The 20651-nt window shown below is 37.7% G+C and overlaps 2 protein-coding genes across 2 annotated transcripts in view; both read right to left on the reverse strand.

Moving 5' to 3' along the window:
* The window catches only part of LOC139132061 (sodium/mannose cotransporter SLC5A10-like), a 17581-nt gene extending 13863 nt beyond the window's left edge, over window positions 1-3718 (reverse strand). Inside the window, exons 1-4 of the mRNA XM_070698451.1 lie at window positions 3487-3718; window positions 1341-1412; window positions 766-870; window positions 468-527 (exon numbers count right to left, since the gene is read on the reverse strand). Coding sequence (XP_070554552.1) covers window positions 468-527; window positions 766-870; window positions 1341-1412; window positions 3487-3582 — 333 coding nt within the window. The 5' untranslated portion in view covers window positions 3583-3718. The remainder of the gene's footprint in view (window positions 1-467; window positions 528-765; window positions 871-1340; window positions 1413-3486) is intronic.
* Window positions 3719-4735: 1017 nt separating this feature from the next.
* LOC139132063 (sodium/glucose cotransporter 4-like) lies at window positions 4736-20007 on the reverse strand. The gene is made up of 15 exons (XM_070698453.1): window positions 19848-20007; window positions 18783-18854; window positions 16847-16951; window positions 16018-16077; window positions 15780-15884; window positions 15440-15545; window positions 14762-14842; window positions 13850-14055; window positions 9198-9333; window positions 8401-8508; window positions 7937-8087; window positions 7393-7561; window positions 6866-7081; window positions 6286-6499; window positions 4736-5995 (listed from the first exon to the last, which is right to left on the reverse strand). The coding sequence occupies exons 1-15, from the start codon at window positions 19941-19943 to the stop codon at window positions 5778-5780; spliced, it is 2043 nt and encodes a 680-aa protein (XP_070554554.1). The 5' UTR covers window positions 19944-20007; the 3' UTR covers window positions 4736-5777.
* Window positions 20008-20651: the final 644 nt, after the last annotated feature.

The following is a 20651-nucleotide window of genomic DNA, read 5'->3' on the forward strand; positions in this document are numbered from 1 at the left end:
ATGTTAAAACGCTTGTATTTTATGAATTCGGGTGGGATGGGGGACCAGTTTGTTCAAGAAGACTTTCTCTTTTGTTGGTGTTAAGTTTTGATAGTTTATAACGTCCACCGTTTAAGAATTTTTTTAAATCACTTCCCCTTGGACTAGAGTGGAAATAAGTTTCGTTAAATATTATGCATCTGCTAACACAGTGATCCTTTTCTTTTATCCAGAGAATTGTATATTTTGAGCTGAATAATTCAAATCAAATATTGTACGTATAAGTGATGATGAATCAATGAACTTTAAACCTTGTGTAAGTACGGTTAGAAAACTTTTATGAAAGTAAACACTTCGTCAGGAAAAATGTCATAAATATATTATGATGTGTACGATTCGCAAGATTTAGAATAATTTCACACATTGAGCAAATTCACCGTGATCAGATCTCAATGAGGAACGTAAAGTAATCATTTTATTTGCCTTACCCCGGATGAGACGTAGACAGGTGCAAAGACGTAACCAAGGAGAAAGAGACACGTCACTGCCTAGAAACGAAAAGAAAAAAATTACTCCGTGAAATTGTATTTTCCTATAGAACCTCATTCTGATATTGACTCGTGTACATCACTAGAAGTATTTACTTTTGTCCGCTGATGAATCAAGAACAACTGTATGAATATTCTGATTTATCTATGTGTGTGATCATTATCAATGTTTGTTCGCCTTTGCGAAGGATGTAATTCACAGTTCTTGATGGAGAAACTACGTGTGTTTGAAACTTACCGAGAACTCGTAGAAAACCACAGCAATTCCATCGACTGCTGCCGAACCGGCTACTCCAAAGAAGTTGTCCGGCCCGATATTACTGACGTACAGAGAAAGTCCTACCTGTGAGCAACGATAGAGGATTAGTTTTTCAAGACGATAATTGAGTTTCAATTCCTTAGATGATGATAGGGTGGTGGTGGGGGGGGGGGGGTGATGATGATGATGATGATGATGATGATGATGAGACGACGACGACGACGACGACGATGATGATGATGATGATGATGATGATGATGATGATGATGGCCACGACCAACACGGCATTAAGCTGTTAGGAGTGTGCAAGATTACTTTACTTACAGATGTTTTTGTTCATAAAATATATGATTATCAAATCAATATCGACGGTACTTTGCACGTAAACCAGGGCAGTATCTACATGTAATAGCGTCAGCGAATATGAACATGAACAAAGTGTGGGTTCAAGAAACAACCGCCTGTGAAGCGTGCGCCCTCAACATTAGGTCTGCAGAAAAATGAAGATTTTCAGAGCTCGCTAGGTCTGTATTTCGACGTGCCATTCGACTTACCAACCACCATGTCATCGTCCTTCCCGTCAAAAAGTATCCGCCTGTTGTGGATCGTTGTGCATACCGCGATGACTTTGGAGAAAGTGAAAAAGTATGAAGAGTTAGAAACTTACAGATGGTGAAGGGTCATAGCGAGGCAAGGAAAAGTATGCCAGGCATATGGACGTAAGAAAACAACTATAGACAGACATACAAGCAAGTGTTGACCCTATAGTAGTGATTCGTCAAGTCAAAACGTGTGTATTTCCTTACTACTTTATACACGGCTAAACCAACAAACAAACCCAGCCTTATTTAGCTCATATGTGTTTGAACAAGGAACAAAATGCCTGGGAGGGGTTAAAAGCTCTTCAGCAAAAATAAATAAAAAGGTGCGTGGACATTTTATTCGAAGACAAATGCCAACTTCTCAGTGAGAAAGAGCATTTTTTTTGCTCTCGTTTTTCGGCAAAAATGTTTATACAACTGATACATGGATTTATTTTAAAGTAGCATTTTATTCTACACATTGTATTTGTTGTTACTGTTATCATCAAACTTAGCTTGTCCAAGTTAAAGTACAACAATAAAGTGTGAACTGAAAACGCTCCCATGATTCACCATGTGTAGTGTTATCAGTTGTCTGTAGACAGAAACGTTTTCTTTCCCTGACGATCCGCTCATGTCTTGCTGTGATCTAGATGAAAGATTGTCAAATTTGATTCAGCCATTCTCGAGAAGGAGATTATCAAATTCGATTAACTCATTCTCGAGATAAAGAATATCAAATTCGATAAAGCCATTACTGAGATAGAAGCAACATTTCAGAAATTCATCTAATAAGCTTATGCAAATTGTCGCTCATTTGACATCAAACTACCATATGCTTTTCAATTTAATCAAGTACAAAGTTCCAACAAATTTATTTCTGTGGTAATTTACATATAGCTTTTATTGGAAGTGTCATCAGATATATAAATTAGTAATTTGGTGACATTGAACTGCTTAACGTCTTTCACTTCTATCAAATATTTGCAATTTCAATATATAAGACAAGTTTCATATATGTGGCCAAATCTTTCAAGATGTATATGCCTGAATGTTCAATTACGTAAAATGCGCGAATCACCATTGCAGTTATTTGACTTGGAAGTGCAATAGTTCTTTGAGCTCACTCATTTGTTGCTATGAGCGATGTCTGTACCAAGTTGCTTTTATGAATTTGGTGTCATTGCTGTTGATATACTATAACGTCGATTGGGTATAATGCAAGAATGCAAACATGCAAATTAGCAATTAGCTGACATTAAATTGCTTCATTGCTTTCACTGCTGTCATATCTTTGTATCTTCAATAGATGTGACAAGTTTCATCAATTTTAGCAACGTCTTTACAGAGATTTATGTAAATTAGCAATATCATGGACATTGAACTGCTAAATGACCTTGGAAATCTTAATGTGTTTGTACGATCGATATTCTGAGAATTTCTAAGAACTGGATAATCTGCAAAAAAGCATTACTTATTCCTACAGAAACCTATTCTTTTTTTGCAATTTTAAAACTAAATTTGAGTACCAGATTTAATTTTAATCGGATCTGTTGTTCTTGAGATACCCTTAGCACATACAAGCAGAATTAACACATACACAAAAACCGGTATGACATTAGCTCAGGTATGTGAACACGAGTACCGTAAAGAAATTCCATTGTCAGGAGACAAACTCCACTCGTGTGAGTTAATTACATACAATGTCTTTGGCTGTTGAAGTACCTCTATACGGAGGTTATTAAGTCCGCGTAAATGGTTGTGTCGAATGACAAGGCCATCAGGAGCAGGCAGCATAATGTTATACGGCGCAGTATTGGGATAACAACGTGTACAATCAACTGAATGATTTATGAATACAGCTGTCGTGTGAAAATGCAATAAATATGACGAGACAGGCCGCGGTAATATATCCAAGTTGACAAGGCGGTCCACTTTGCCGCTAAAGAACGGCATTGTACTTTGTTGTACTCTCATGTCACACCATTTTTGTATTCGGTGTCAGCGCAAACCTTATATTCTTCTTGTCGTCTTTCTCCTTGCACCCTTGTAATATCAGAAATATCACCACAGAGAAGATAAACAAAAACCATGTCGTTTTTTTTTCTGTATAACTCACCCACAGTCCAAGCGCTATAACGCTGAGTAGGAGCACAATGATGACCACATAGTCCACGACATGCAGCGGGTCAAAATACTCGATTTCGGACGCCATGACGATACTATGACAGATTTCTCACCGTCCCAGAAATCTTGAAGACGCACAGAGCATGGAAAGAGCTTGTATTGTAGGTCCTTCCAGTAGAAGGACAAAGAATGAAGATCGAGGGAGCCGGGACTGGGATAGCTGCATTGATAAGATATGATGAATGGCAGTGACAGGTCATTCGATAGTTCATATGTTTGCCAATAATCGAGATGTTTACACAAGTAAGTTTGTGCATACCTGCTTTGCAAATAATCTACAAATGATCGAAAATCAACTTTTGTCATGTCCGAACAAAGGCACCGTGATCAATCATCAAGGCGTCTGGTTACGGGCCGTAATCTTGTGAAACGAATAGGTTAGGGGTGATCCATTTGAAATCTAGGGACGCTGGAGGATTTTCGAAAAAAACTGTCTCTGCAGAAGGGAAGAAAAGAATTTGCTTATAGGACACGGCTGCAAAACATTTGTGTGATGCACTCTAGGGTGGTAGACCAGCATTCAGTGGTCTCAATGCAATGCTGCTAGTGTCAGAATAGACGTGGAATGTTTGTTCTTCACGCTGTGACATTTTGGAACAGGACTCATTATACCTGCACGATTTTGATACGCAGTCGGTGGACCTACTGTGATGAGTTGAAGGAAAGCTCAAGAGAAGGCAGCGGTTTGCAGCAGTGCACAGAGACCATTCAGCACCTTCTGGATTTTTTACAAGTCATGTGCATTACATCAGAAAGTAACATTGGAAAGGTTCATAAGTTGGATATACATTCAATGATCTGCATGTGCGAAGACAAGGATATTTCCACATAATTAAATGTTTAAAACGGCTCGATTTTACAAGATTGTGATTGAATGATTTTGTATTTTCGGAAAAAAAATTACTTTGACTCTACTTGTCCAAAAGAATTTTCTTTGAAGCAACCTCTGGAAAAATATTGCTGCCTGAGTGGGTAAAAAAATTGTCGCCGTACCCATTTCCTACAGCGCCCCCCCCCCCCGAAATAAAATGAGCCATTCTTTAGACTGAGAAGGTGTCGATATATTATGTTGAAGATGGAATAGTGTCAATTATATTATTTTTCAAGTTGCAATTATTCATCAACTCAATTTATTCATCAATTTAATTGGTTTATCCATTGATTTGTAAATCCATAAAAGTTATCTGTCATCAGCGACAACATGACCTTGCCGATCACGTGACTCTGGTTACAAGTGTGCACCCATTGGAATCTTTCAATGAAAGTCCTCTCCTTTGCCAGTAAGGTTGATCAGATTCTTATTGCCCTTTAGTCAACTTGGCACGATCCCAATCGGTGCATTTATCAACATTCCACATCGAGGTCTCAGATAAAGTTTGATCTCCAAGTTTTTTACTAAATACACGACACCAGAGTAAATTTCTAGTATAGCAAGATGATGTTTATATTTCTATGGAAACTTATGATATGACCTACATCAGATTACGACAATATTTATACAGGAGTAAATAATACTTTCCCTCGCAGCAACTCTAATGACGGTCATCTTATCGATAATAACCAAAGTACCAGTATAAGTGTACTTTCATCAAAATTATCAGTTTATTTGAAAGAGCATTTTTTTTGTTATGCTTGCTGAAGTGGTGTACAATCACGTGCTTATAAACTCACAGATAAAAGTCAGATGCAAATCCATTTAGCACTCAAAGTCAGATTTCATTCGTAAACCAGCTCGATTTCGCGTACGCAAGTCGGGTACAGTGAATGTGGTCTATGGAAATACGGTACCACAATAGAATTGAGACCCTGAAAATTCTCCGCTGAAAACTGGAAACCCAAGTGATTGAAAATATAAGGTGAGAGGCAACCCTGAAATTTACCACAAAGCAATATGATATGTATGTAACAGGTATGTAACTTATAAGGATGAATGTAACGGTTTAATCTACTTGGCATATGTGGCCGGATGTCCTCGCCAACAAGTTAAAAGTCAAACAAACCAATGTCCCATTCCAAAACTTGATACTTTGCACTTCTTATATCGCCAGCAATGTTTTACTTAACTAACCAAATTCGAAACTGCTATAAAATACTGTACAACAAGAAGTGCATTAACATACATTTAGCAGAGGGTCTTCATGTGCCTGTAATGATTAGAAACTATCTCAATGAAGACGAATATTGTTCATACTTTCTAAATCTGTGACTCTATAATCGCGACCGTTAGCCGAAATAACCCCACATGAAAACACACGCTAGCAACATGATGACAGAGTTGACAACAGCAAAGCTCGCCCACTTCGGATCCTCGTCCAAGGATGTCATTGCCTTGTCTCTCTCAGCCTCTTCCTGGATCGTCTTCTCGCTGACGTGACTGTAACCACACATGTAATGATACATGCACATCCAGATAGACTCCTTCTGATTTCCCGTGTCTGCCTCTGAATGATAAAAACCAATAACGGTACCATAACAGCAATAACATATTACAACGACAACAAAAGCAGCAGCAGCAACAACAACAACAACACAAAATATAACAATAACAATACAATAATATGATTTTATCATTAACATTAATATTATTTTATCTGTTGCCAAGTTGAAGGACATTTTTCACTGCGCTGCAATGTATAAATATAACCTCAATTTGGTGATACTATCGTTAACACAGCATAGTACAGTAAATCACGTGATAAGTTGACAACCAATGTAAAGCAACAGAACTAACCCGACTCATCTTTTATCTCCACCTCATTGACGTCAGTTTTTTCTTGTCCGCCTTTCTGCGAGCCATCGTTGTCTTTCACCGTTTCCTCGTCCACTTCCAATTTCATCTCAGTGTTCACGTGACCCTTGTCGACTCCTGGTTCGTCGTCTCTTTGATCGTTCGGGTCAACTCTCGGTTCCTTGCTGTGCCTCGTCCACCATGTTAAGCGTACGAGCTAAAATTGCAAAACCCACGCTACACTTAGGATACAGTGCTCAGAAACACATTCTTACAAAGATGATTGGTTTAAAAGTTATATATAATACTGAAGGCTCTTATGCTGTTATGTATTCTGACTTCATAACAGTGATATTTACGAATAACTCTCTCTGAGTAAGAGAGGGACCATAGGAAAACTCACAGTATGCAAGACATATTGATCTTATGACCTCACACTTACATATTATTAAATATCATCGGACTTCAGACGTGATAAAAAAAACAATTCCTATAAATGGTAATGGTACGGGAATGATAAAAAACCCTTCCCGTAAATTTTCTCAGTTCTGTTGGCAAATGTTTCAGATGGACGATAACTCACTTGTTCTTTCGGTTGAGGTTTTGTTACGAGACTGATACCGATAGTGACCAGGATCGAACTGACCAGTAAAATGATGGCGAAATGGAGAAAGTGTACATCTCGCAGGAACGGTATGCGAGTGTCAGGTTCGTCACATCCAGGTTCCACGTAGACGAAGCTGAGCACCATACGACCAAGACCAAAGAGGGTCCCGAACACAGCACCGATGAACGCACCCTACAGGGAAAGTAATAAGAAAATAGTGATCGTTCTTGGCATCAAAATGTCTTACCAGGCCTTTGAGAGGAAATGTCTACTTTTGTATTTTGACTCTATCCTTGCGTTTTAGGATGAAGTTCAGGGGGCAATTAACATATCAACTGTAAACCTACAATTCTTTTGAAATAATGAAGAAAGAATTTCGAGAATTTTCATTCTTGCTCCTTCTCCCCCCCCTCCCTTCCTATTGCGCTGTCGTGTTTGCTCTTCTTCTTTCTTTCTTTCGTTCTTTGCAATACAACTGCAGCTGATAGTTACGATCTTCTCACCGGTTCGTTGATTCTTTCCCAGGAAATTGCAAGTATGAAGCAGGCAATAAACGGCGGGGTTATGTGAGCGCTGACGGCCTGAAGATAGTTGAACAGAACTCCTTGTCCGTACGTTTCCATGACAGGTAACCATAGCACCGACGCCACCACCATAATAAGTGTCCATAATCTGCGGGGGTGTGTAATAGTAGTATTTTTTGAGATCAAAAACTTGAAAGTGGTGGTGGTTGCTATGTCTAAATTGTACAAAGAGTAAGAAGCAAAAATAAAAAGTTGTAAGCAATACAAGTTACATGCAGAGTGGCGATACTATAATATCGGAGTGCGGGCAGTTTAAAATTATAGCCGCGTCATTAAGTTTCAGTCAAATAAGGAATTCACCGATGTCCTTATCTACTACCACTTTCAGTAGGGCTTCGGGGATAACTCATGGTTGTTTCCAAAAAGCCAATTAATATGTTTTACATTATTTATTAATGTGATTCATGACGACAAATTCTCACGATAGATTTCACACAAAGATTCCGTGCTTGTGAACACTCACCGACCGACAACCATTTCTTCCCTGTTCGACGCCTTTGGTCTTATTTTCTTCCAGATATCCAGGGTAAAAACTGTGCTGGCGCTGTTGAATATCGAGGTCAATGAACTCATCACACCAGCCAACATTGCCGCCAAAATGAGTCCTCGCAAGCCTAAAAACGAACAAACAAACAGGTTATTGTTTAAGTTTTGTTGCAAATCATTCGAGCTTATCCATAGACAGGACCCACACCCCAACCCACCTCTATACTGGCCAAGGTTTATCGTATTCTCACTTCTATTAAAAACGAAGCAAAAGCAACAAAAGAGAACTCCTTTGAAAACGACAATACGATATCAATATTTACATATAATTATACTTTTCTATGTTCATGTTTCACACAAGTGCATAAGTTCAGTGCTGCTATGTTAACCCCAGATTTGTCGGAGGCATTGAGGGTGAATGGAAAATGTCAATGTACTCACCTATGGGTAACAAATCCAGAATTAGGTAAGGATAAGCCATGTTGGAACAGCCAGCGGAATTTCCACAGCGGTCTGAACAAACATCTTTGTGTACGCAAGCTACGGTGTCTGCAAAGAGGACAAATGGCAATAAGGGTCAGTTTTACTCAGAGGTATTGCCGATGAAGAATTAGTTAAGGGAAAAGAAACTGGCTTTACCAGAAGTCTAATCCTGGTCTACAGGGTCAACGCTTAGCACAAGGTCAGAAATAAACTAGTAATTTGACAAACTTCAATAGACAGTCATTTTCGATTTAGTCGATAACAAATCCCTCTCTAATTCAATGGATTATTCAATAGCGAAAGTGTATTGATGTTAGAGTAGAGGACGTTGACTGGTGATGTTGTACACTCAGAGGATGTCGTTGTGGTTTACATTTCTATAATATACATTGAAATAATGTTAATACCAACTAAAATTTCAGACCCCAGCACGACGGGGTTTCAAATATGAATTCAAAATTTTATTTGTATTGCAATTAAGTATGAAGTTATGTTGTCTTGGGACAGGGAAAAATAAACGAATCGGTCAGAAGGTTACTATAATGGACTACAAATTTGCATATTTTGTTGTTTTGTAGACCCATAGGATCATAACAGAGGGTATATGAAACAAATTCGTAAAGTCTGTAAATTTTCCTTAATTTAATAAAAAATATTTTAAAGCACTCATTAGAGAATGCATCGTAAATAAAGAGATAAATTCACTATTGGATGTAATAATCGAAGTGTGGTCAAACGGTCAAGGTCAACTTTACCTGTGTACAGAATCCTGCTGATCATGCCTGGCCATACCATGATAAACATCGCCATCATTTTTAACCAGCCAGCTACCGTTGTTCCAGCAGTGGCGTGTGAGATGTTCTTGGCGGCAAGGCATCTCTGTACAATCACCTGGTGTTAAAATGACACATTTCATTACTCCAAAATGTACATCTTGCCGGTTTGTTAGTCAGTAAGTGAGTCTGTCTGTCTGTCTGTCTGTCTTATTTTCTGTCCGCCGATCTCGTATGGGTGAATTAATCATTAAATATTTATTTGCTTATTGATATTGCGTACAGTGATTTCCACGCCGAAGAGTCAAATTGCCTACGCTTCCTTCTTAGGTGGTGACGTCAAACTGCAAACCTGGAGGGCTGGTTGACGATCTTAAACGACTTGAACGCATTAAAATTGTTGTGTAATCGTGACACGGTCACACAATTATCTACTGCTGTGTCTACCCTAACGAGCGAGATTACTTTACTTCGCGAGAAAGTTGCCAGTCTGGAAGTGAGACTATCGACACAGAATGTCCCTGCTGTTCAGAATAATCATCATAACAATCTTGAAAACATCGATGAGAATATGCAAAATTCAACAAGATTACCAGATGATGAAGTCGTTGCAACAACAGTGCAAGTTACAGGTGATACTACGTCATCAGAAAATGTACCAGCTGCTTTGGACGCACACCCTAATTTGCATGTAGCGGCATCTGGCCACAGTGACGAGCAACGTAACAACTTTCGTCTACAAAGCTATCAAAGACGAAAAGTTCGTCGAGGAATAAATTTAAAGGCAACGCAGTACTCAGAGGTCGTTGGTACAGGTTCACGTAGTTTCAATATTTCTGTGCCCCATGTCATCGAGCCCAATGTCATCGAGCAGCACAGCAATCGTATTTGTGCGGTTTATATTGGTAGATTGGATATTCAAACTTCTGTTGACGACATTAGAAATCATCTTCATAGCATTGGAGTGTCTCATGTCACGGATGTCATTAAATTAACATGTAGAATACCAGGCCAGTCTTCCTTTTGTGTATGTTTGGACTCCACAGATGACGAAGATATTGTTTTTAATGGCAACAACTGGCCCAAAGGCACTCGCATTCGACCGTACAAGGACAGAACACAGAATTCGGCTCTCGCTCGTAATAATCGCCCGAAATCACAGGGTCACCGTTATCAATCGTATAATCGATTCAACACACCAGGTCACCGCTATCAATCGTATAATCCTTTTAATACACAAGGACATCATTATTCGACGCTCAACTTGGATAATGCTCCTCATCGATCTTATCTACAACAACATAACCAGCTTGAGACGTCTGGTAGAGGACGTCACCAATACCCCCGGGTCATGTAAATATTTTGTTATTTTCTGACATTGAGAATTTCGATAAATATCAAATGGATTTTAGTGTTTGCTCTTATAACTGTAAGGGTTTGAAATCATCTTATGGTCTTATTGACAACATTTTAAATGACAATAATTGTGATCTTTTGTTTGTCAGCGAACACTGGCTCACGTCTCAGGAATTGTCAGGTCTTAATATGCAGCTTATTGACAAAAACAGATGGTTACATATGAAATCTAGTATTAATCCGGAAGAACTTATGTCCGGCCGTCCTTACGGCGGTATTGGTTTCATTGCAAAAAGAGTTCCAGGTATCTCTTATAAACCAATAGCTGTTGACTCTGATAGAATATCTGGTGTTCAATTGATTGCTAGCGGACGAATTATTCTAACAATCTTTGGAGTGTACTTGCCTTATTATAATGGTCATCCTGAGCAAATCGATCTTTTGTGCGAAACGTTAGATATTTTACAATCTGCAATTGATAACATGGATTTGTCGCCTATAATGGTCGTGGGTGATATGAATGCTTCATTACCCAGTGGAAGTCAACTCAATAAAAACTGGTACCGGAAACATCCATTTACAAAGCATAGCTATATATTGTATGATTTTTTATGCAACAATGAATTCAAAGTAGCTAACTTTAATTTTGCACAAAACGTTACATACACATATTTTAACGAGATTTCTAAATCTTATATTGATCATGTTTTCTGTTCTGGTATGGCTATGGATATCATTAAGAACTGTACTATAATGTCTGATTTGTCTTTAAATGTAAGTGATCATTTTCCGTTATGTACAACTCTTCATTTCTCTTTATTCTGCTTCATATGTTGTACTGATGATAACTTTGATAGAACACGCAAATATCCTGCTGTTAATTGGTCTGATGACAGAATATGTTCTGCCTATAGTAATTATGTTACTCGGGCTGCTATGTCATTAAATACTTGTAATATTGAGGATGTTAAGAGCAGAGATGAAGCATGCAAACTTTAGATACCATGTGTAATGACGTCACTAATATCATGCATAATTCATGTAAGAAGGTTGTTTCTGATACTCATCAACGTTACAAAGGCCGTTTCAAGAAAAACAACTGGTGGAATAATGATTGTCTTGTGACACGTAATAGGCAACGTTTTTGGTTAGCATATGGAAATCCTGTGGCAGACCTCGTAGTGGACAAATTTATTTATGCTACAAAGCAGCGAAAAAGACATACAGGAATTCATGTAATCGAGCAATGAATAGCAAGATTAATGGCTTTTCTCGTTTGCTTAACTCACTGTATACTTGTCGTAGTTTAAGGAAATTTTGGAATTGCATTCGTAAGACAAAACATGATACATCTCAAAATAACGATGCCAGTATTAATATTACGAAGTTCTACGATCACTTCACCAGTAAATTTAGTATGACTAGTTGTACTAGTGAGGCTATGTCGACTGCCAAACTTAAGGTTCGAGATAAATGCACCAGCCTAATGGATGTTACCTTTTCTGACTTTGTTATGTCTGAATCTATGCTCGTTACGTACATAAAGAAGCTGAGATCTGGCTGTGCACCGGAGCAGACGGTATAATGTCTGAACATTTGAAATATTCCATTAACTCTAAGGTTATTTATCATATGAGTGTAATGTATTCTATCTGTTTTAAATTTGGTATTGTTCCTTTGTCATTTACTAAAGGTTTACTTATCCCTTTGTTAAAGAAATCGACACTTGATCCTGCAGTACCAAAACATTATAGACCTTTGACCTTATCCTGTACATTTTCGAAAATTATTGAACTTTATATTCTCGATGTTTCCGGTCAACATGAATTTAGTGATTTACAGTTGGTTTTGTCACTGGTAGAGGAACTGCCACTGCTGCAGCCTTAGCAAATGATGTAATTTCATACTGTAACAAACGAGGATCGACAGTTTATACTTGCTCTCTAGATGCAGAGGGAGCCTTTGATGCTGTACCTCATGATGTTTTGTTTTATAAAGCAATGGATGTACTTCCTAATCATTGCTGGAAGATTTTAGTGTATTGGTATAGGCATCTAAGCGTACAAATTAAGTGGGGTTCTAGTTTGAGTGAACCAGTTATTGTGTCTGTAGGTACCCGTCAAGGAGGATTATCGTCTCCTTTTCTTTTCAATTTGTTTTATCAAGATTTAGTGGATGAATTGTCGTCATGTGTTGGAGGTATCAGGATTAATAATTTGTCTTTTAATGTTTTTTGTTATGCTGACGACTTATTGTTAGCTAGCCTTTCTGTTACTGGTCTTCAAAATATGATCGAGATTGCAAACAAATATATTACAAATCATGGCTTGTGTTTCAATCCTAAAAAGACAAAGCTGTGTTATTTTCGGTAAGTGTACACTTACTCCGCATCCATATTGGTTACTGAGTGGTGTAAGACTGGATGAATGCGAAAGTGTGAACTATTTAGGTGTTACACTTTCATCGTCTAATCCTAATGATCACATCAGAAATAGAATAAATGCATGTAGGAAAGCTTTTTATGGACTTCAAGGCGCTGGATTCAGTAATGGCCATATTAACTGTAATGTACTCGCTTATGTATGGAATGTTGCCATAAGACCAGTTTATTGTATGGTATTAACTGTGTACACATGTCTAAATCATCAATTAATGAGGCCGAAAAAATCCAGTCAAAATTATTAAAAGCTGGGTTTGGCATTCATAAATATTGTAGAAGTACTTCTTTCCTGAAGGCAATTAATGTTATGAAAATTGATACGTCTCTTGAAATCAGTTCTCTTGATTTGATAAAATCCATCTTCAGTAATAAATCTCGTGCACGTTGTTTTTACCTGCATCTTTTGAATATGCATTTATGTGGTAGATTGCATGGTCACACTGATTTAGTATCACGTGTTAATAGAATTTGTGTCAGAAATGGTATTTCACTTTTGCGGTATATTTTTGACAAGCGATATTCTCAGTCGATCCTTAAAAATATGAAGACATGTTCAAGGCCAGATGGGCTGACTGACAGCATTCGCCAGTTGTTACTTGCAAAAGATTTACACAGTCGTCATCTTCTTAATATGTTATTAAGACCATTTTAAACTTGGGATTTTTTTGTCTTGTACAGAGTGTTTTCATTTAATACCTGATTTTTAAATTGTCATTGTATTAGTTTTTGTATTTCTCTTCTTTTGAAGGCTTTATAATAAAATAATAATAATAAGAAGAAGAATTATGTGCGATGACATTAATTTAAATTAATTCTTAATCGTTTCTAATGTACCAACCTGATTTGAACACCAGTAGTAGAGAGACAGAATGTGAACGCCTATCAAAATACCCGGCCAAGGCATACTAGAGTCGACGGGGCGGAAAATATGCCAAACTTCGTCCGTAGGAACCCCACATGTAGTGTTGTTTGCCAGGGTTGTATGTGGAATTGCTTCCATAAACTGAGTTTCAAAGGCGGAATAACTGCCAATCTTCACCCATGCTACAAAGGCAAATCAAACAAGGACATCACACATGTGTGATACGAGTTCAGAACATAATTTTGAGTGACAGTCAAGAAGATCAGATGACTGTGTTGTGACAATATTGCTAGGCAAAAATGTAAAGGTAACAAAGTGAACCAAATGTGAACTACTATTTTGGGCCGACTCGCAGCGATTTCGAAGCTGTTATCCAATTGGGTGGCTGAATGTTACCAATATAATGAAAACAATACAAATAGACTCCCTAAGTGGCTGTGAATAGTGACAATCGACCAATCAGATATAACCTTGCAAACACGCTGCGAGTCAGCCGCTATTTTTAAATATAAAATGCAGTTTAGATCGAGAAATGTATGAGGAATTTGGAGAAGGTGAAGAAAATGAGAAACGACTAAAAATACTTAAAGGGACAAAGTCGGCCATTTTTCATGAATTTTGTTTGATGCAAGATACAACTTATATTGTTTTGACATGTTGAAAAATACTGAATAAATGGGTGACCATGCATATATTCGACCCCACTTTTAGACAAATTAAATGAAACCATCGCAAGAGTTTATCGTGTATAAAACCGGGGTCAAATATATGCATGGTCACCCATTCATTCAGTATTTCTCAACATGTCAAACAATATAAGCAGAATCTCGTATCAAACTAAATTCATGAAAAATGGCCGACTTTGTCCCTTTAACGTTTGATGCTTACAGAGAATCATCAAGACAATAGCACCAGACATGATGATAATTGCTTGCATGGCGTCTGTGTGCATGACAGCCGTCAAACCACCTGTAACGAGATTATACAAACTGTGGTTATATGGTGACATTAAATACGTCCTATTGAAGATATTTCCTCACATGGGCTTCGTTCTTTTGAATGAATACATTGACATTCTTTTCATAGATATTCAAAAAAGTCTTGGTGCATATATCAGAAAGAAAGTATGTCGGTTCCTTGTTTTTATGGAGGAAGAAAACAGTAAATATCAAAACTTGGATATCAACTTCAAATTGTGTGAAGAGAATGCATTCTCTTCTTGTAAATGCATTGGAGATCGGCAACTTAGCGTCTAGAGATTTACATAGTGAAAATTGCGCAGGTAAATGTAGATATTCAGCTTTCCAACTTGTGGCAAAATAATTTGATGGACGATATATGGGTACGGGCTATGGCAATGATTTCATATGGATTTTTCAATTTTACCCAATAATGAGTCATGAATAGTCGCTATTATTAAAACCGTTGACGACGTTGTCCTGAACTCAAACCTTGGTTATTGAATGTGTTCTATCGAAAGGCACTTGTTGATATATAGTCAGCCGAGAGTCACAAAAGCGCTCATCATAGAATAATGTTTTTGTCAAAGACCCAAATTTTACTTACCGGCAATTGTGATGATGGCTGTTAAGATGAAAAGCGCGATGCAAGCAGCATAGATGTTCCAACCCATGGCCAACTGAATGATCAACACACCGGAAAACAGCTCACCCTGTGAAAAGAATATCTGAGTGTCACTGATCATGTGGACTGCACCAATTACTGACAACAACAATATCTAATACACACCCATTTTCCTGTCTTACTGCGTCGATATATCCAGTCGAAATCATCTACATTTTGTTGCAAATTTCCCGTGTCAGAAAGATGAAAAAGAAAATAATTAAATTCTCCAATAACTGATATCATAAAGGACAACAATAGTCGTTTGGATAAGAGTTCTTACCGTCACATGAACAAATATGTTGAGGAAGAGCTGAGTCACTGCCAGATAAATTTGAAGACGTTGACCGCCAAATCGCTTCTGTATGTATTCCGGCATCGTGAAAGCCTGTTATTGGAAAATATTTCTCATGTTCAGTATTTGGCACAAGGCTTGAATTTGAGTTGATCATACAGATTGAATTACAGCGAAAACTAGCTTACAACTGTTTGTTAATTGACGAAGTGATGAGACGACTTACCCCGGATGCAATGTACACAGGAACAAAGAGAAACCCGAGAAGGAATAGACAAGTTACAGCCTGGGAGAAAACAATAGAAGAGAATATAACATCGATTCATCACATATTCAAATTGACAGCTTAGCTTAAATTATATTTTCGCGCGACATGACTTCGTCGACGAGAACCTTGTGTCGTTTTATTCATTTTTACGTTATTTTTTGGATCGCTGTGACTTGGTAAACTTCTTCGTTTGTTTTGAAATTGCGACATAAATTTTAATTTTAGCGATTTTCAAATGAGTTAGGTCCGGGTTACTTGAAAAAATGATTTCACCTGAAATGTGCTACGGATCAGAGCGTCGTTGTTCCATACTGCGCTGATGGGTAAGCAAGTTCTGTATAGTTAGGCCAAACAGTGTCAGTTAGGTGTCTAAGTATGTTAATTTCTTGAATATCGTAAGTGATCCATACTCTCATGTATTCCATTTACCCACATCTCTTTAGAAAGGTTGAACTCAACAAATTTAATTTTTGACATTTGATAAAATGGGGTGAAATACCAGGTTATGTTTAAAGAGCAACGAACTTCTGATGACGTCAAGACGCTTGTTCTTCAACGTCTTGCATTGCATTCTGTACATCGAAGAAAATAGACGTAGACAAGCCAATAAAGACCGAAACTGCAGACCAAAAGATGTTAAGAACCGAGGTCTCTGTATTAGTCGTTGATGATTCTCAGCGCATTAATCTGTCTTCGAAGTATCGGAAATACTCGCTTTTCTGGCCATAAACTATCTGCATAAAGCCTATTACCAACACGAAAATCAGTGAACAAAACGAAGACTTACCGTGAACTCGTAGGCGATGACAGCTACTCCGTCAATGGCCGACGCACCGGCTATGCCTATGAAATTTGCAGGTCCAACCTGACTGGCATACAACGAAAGGCCAACCTACAGTACAATGATGTGTAGAATTTTATGATTTGTGATTTTTACCAAACTTGTCCATAGAGTAGCACATAAAACTGATATACCTTAAATCATTTCCCAGTAAGTCTTTTGATGAAATATTTAAACTAATGTGTTATCGAGAAGTATTACAGCTAATAAAATGTTTGAAAATTGCTGATATGTGTGCGTAATAGGGAGGTCTTCTTGTAATTTCTTTCTGTAACGATGACTTCGATATCGCAAACATGATATTATTTTTGATTTACAATGATAATACACTGGTCTGATATCTGTTCAGTTGTTGCATTACATTGCACGATTTTTTCCACCAACTTTGCGTGAAAAGTATACACTTCCGTGACGTGGCCTGCATCAGGAAATGCGATTTGTGTAAGTTAAATGGTAGTTGTAGTACGAATACGAGGAGTTTAACGGGAATAGCGGCCACTTTTGCACTTTTTGGTCACAGTCTGGTAAAAGCCCCATACGTTTACTTGACTGAGACCCCAAATGTGGCCGCTTTTTCCCATTAACCTCCAAGTACTCGTAGTATAACGAATCTATATTGCAAATTTGGTGAGTTTTAGACGACATGCGGCATTTCGCTAAAAACTTATTTTATTAAGGGTAGACATATTTCAGAAGTTACGTAACTCTTTTTATTAGGAACAATGCAGAGTAACAAGCAAACCAAAAACCAATACAGCTGGACACATGTGATTAATTTATTCATTAAAAAACTGATAAACAATTGCTGATTGGACCATAAACGCGCTACGTATTGGGTACTTGTAATTATTCACATTTGCAGGTGCAACTAAATCGCGCGCAGTCGTGGTCGGAATATTTCAGCATAGGTTATGCGTTGATAGACATTCGCACCTCGACTGTGTCCGCATTATCGTGTCAGACCATTCTTCTGGAACCAACTGGACAGATATTGGCTGGGAATTGGAATATTTTTGTCACTTGTAATTGTGGACAGTGCAGAAGATAGCAGTGCAATGGTCCACATCGCCGCCGCAAACTGCCATGACTGTCTCTGCCGAGTGCTTCATCAGTTTGCTGTTGATGCATTGTTTCTGAACTGTGCTTGTGTGGTCAACGTCGCGGAAGTATACGCCGGCTGAAATTAGTCGACCATGCAGTCGTCAAATCTCGGTAAAGTCAACGTAAACGATTCATCCAAAGTAGGGATGGTCACACTGTTGAAGAGACTGTAATGAGCAATTTGCTGTGAGTAACTTGACATCACCAAGTATATTATTGTGAGATGTAATTTTACCACGGTTTAACTTTTATATTTAATGCTTTGTTTCAGTTCATTTTGTGCAATGTAATGTAGATCTCTGACTAGATTAAATATATGTGTCTCTGTGTCCTTTTCATTGTACCCCTGTTCTCTAGCTTTCCTTACATTTCGTATGGCTTTTATGTACTTCGACACATCGGCAAGGCGTACTCTTAAGCTGACCATAGACAGTTTCTCCACTGTCTATGAGCTGACTTTATGGCATTGTGTGTTTATTAGCACTTTCTATGTGTCAGTTCACATTCAAGTGACCCCCAGATGCTAACTTCACGAACTTCACGAATATTTAAATTTTCTTTATTGTATCGGTTACCAAGTTGCGGACACTTCATTTCACGGTTTACCGATAGCGGACAGTTTCTTTATTTAAAACAGTATTGAAAACAAATTATCCCGAAAACTTTTTGTGTAAAAGAGTACTGATAACTTGAATGCATAATTAATGTACAGACTTGCCTGGTAAACTGTCCAATATCGAACATGGTACAAAAATAGGCACAAAAAAGTAGTGTAACTTACCATAACCCATCCCATTGACCTTCCCGCCAAAAAGTAGCCACTTTTTGTTGAACGATTTGCTCGTCGTGAGGACTGTGAGTTAAAATTAGTCACATTATTATTTTGCAGATTAAATTTCTATAATAATAATTTACATGTCTTTCGCTCTTGCAAATAATATTTTTGAAATTTTATCAAATGCCCTCCAAAAATTGCACATATCAAATTTACTACAATTAAGCCTCTATTTTTCACTATGATTTACTAGTTGGTGGAAAACTACAAAAGACTTTAACAACTAGCCTTTTAAATGACAAATGTATGATAGTTTATGATACCTTGGCTCTTATCCGCGATCGACCTTTGAACTTTAATTTGGTTAAGTATGATCGATTTCCGTATCGTTTGTTTTTTCCATTCTATCACTATCTCATTATAAATAAGTCTATCTACATACTTGACCCACAATGCATGTTACCTGAAGAAAATAAAGATAAATTAATAGCTTTCCATTGCTTACCAACCCGCAAATAACAATTTACAAATCATGAAGGATTTTTGACCAGAAAGCTCGTCAAACTAATTTGTCGTTGTTATTGTAAGTACTGCCATCATATCATCATATATTGTTGTAATCATTTAAAATTTGAATGTTGTAAATGGCAGATCATTTAAAGGTTTCGATGAACATCGTTTGACCACTCTAACAAGTACCAAGTATAACAATTTATTAATAATGAGTGACATTTAAACTTCAAAGATTATCATTAAAAAAACTTAGTGAACCAACATTTGGATTTTGCCGTTTCACCGTACCGTATTTTGCAAAACAAAATTTTCCCAGGAGCGTAGCACAACCTCAGCAACTTCAGAAATGTAAGGTAGATATTCACAACATATCCCAGATACCTTGGTTAATATTACGCTCTTGATTCTTTGTAAAATACATAGGATACAGTTGCCAGTTTTTCGTTCCATGTTTTCCTTGACCTATGTATAGCTTATTGAATGTGTAATCCGAACAAATAGTAATAAGAAATAAACATTTTGTAAAATTGAAAAGTGGAATCGTCCTGACATACTCACCCATAATCCCAAGATTACGACTCCTATCAAAAGTGCAACAATTACCACATAATCAACAGCGTGGAGGGGGTCAAAAAATTCGATTTCAGATGCCATAGTTGACAAATCGAGTTTGAGGACGAATCAGCCTTGTGTGACAAGCTAACTGACAAAACGGTCACTAATGTATTCAAAAAACATAGACAAATATGCAGAAATCTCGCCCCAACTGATTGCCGAAATGAAATGTTGAACAGGCCAAGACGACATTCGATGACGATAACGAATTTATGCCTAAAAAGTCGTATACACGGGGGGTGTCAAGCATATCGGTACTGGTTGTTCTTACTTGCCAGACTTTATCCTGTTTCACGTTTAGAGCAAATTTCCACGTACAATCCAACAGTGCTGTTTTAATACCCAGTTCACGGAGGAATATCAAGCAAATTTACTGTCTCATCCTTCAAAGAAAACCACGTAGTGACTTGATGTGTAGTAAAAGGCAGTGATCCCCCGTATTAAACCCGATTATTTATCAGTTTGGATTATCGAGTATGCCGTTGTGAACAATGCAACTTGCGAAACGGACCGGATAAATATTCGCATCGTCTGCTGTTCATAGTAACACGGCAAAATATAAAGTATGAGCCCCGCATTGTTTGCCATTGAAGGCTCCCTGATAAGGCTAGAGATGATAAATGGTCGGTATGGTATACGCAAACAATAGTTTACACCCCGAGTAAAGATTCTTGCCAAGTTTTATCAAATATATTACTGGACAAAGATTGTTCAAACAAAGACCTTGGAACAAGTACAATGGAACGG

The sequence above is a fragment of the Ptychodera flava genome, chromosome 4, assembly GCF_041260155.1.
Source record: "Ptychodera flava strain L36383 chromosome 4, AS_Pfla_20210202, whole genome shotgun sequence".
Lineage (NCBI taxonomy): Eukaryota > Metazoa > Hemichordata > Enteropneusta > Ptychoderidae > Ptychodera > Ptychodera flava.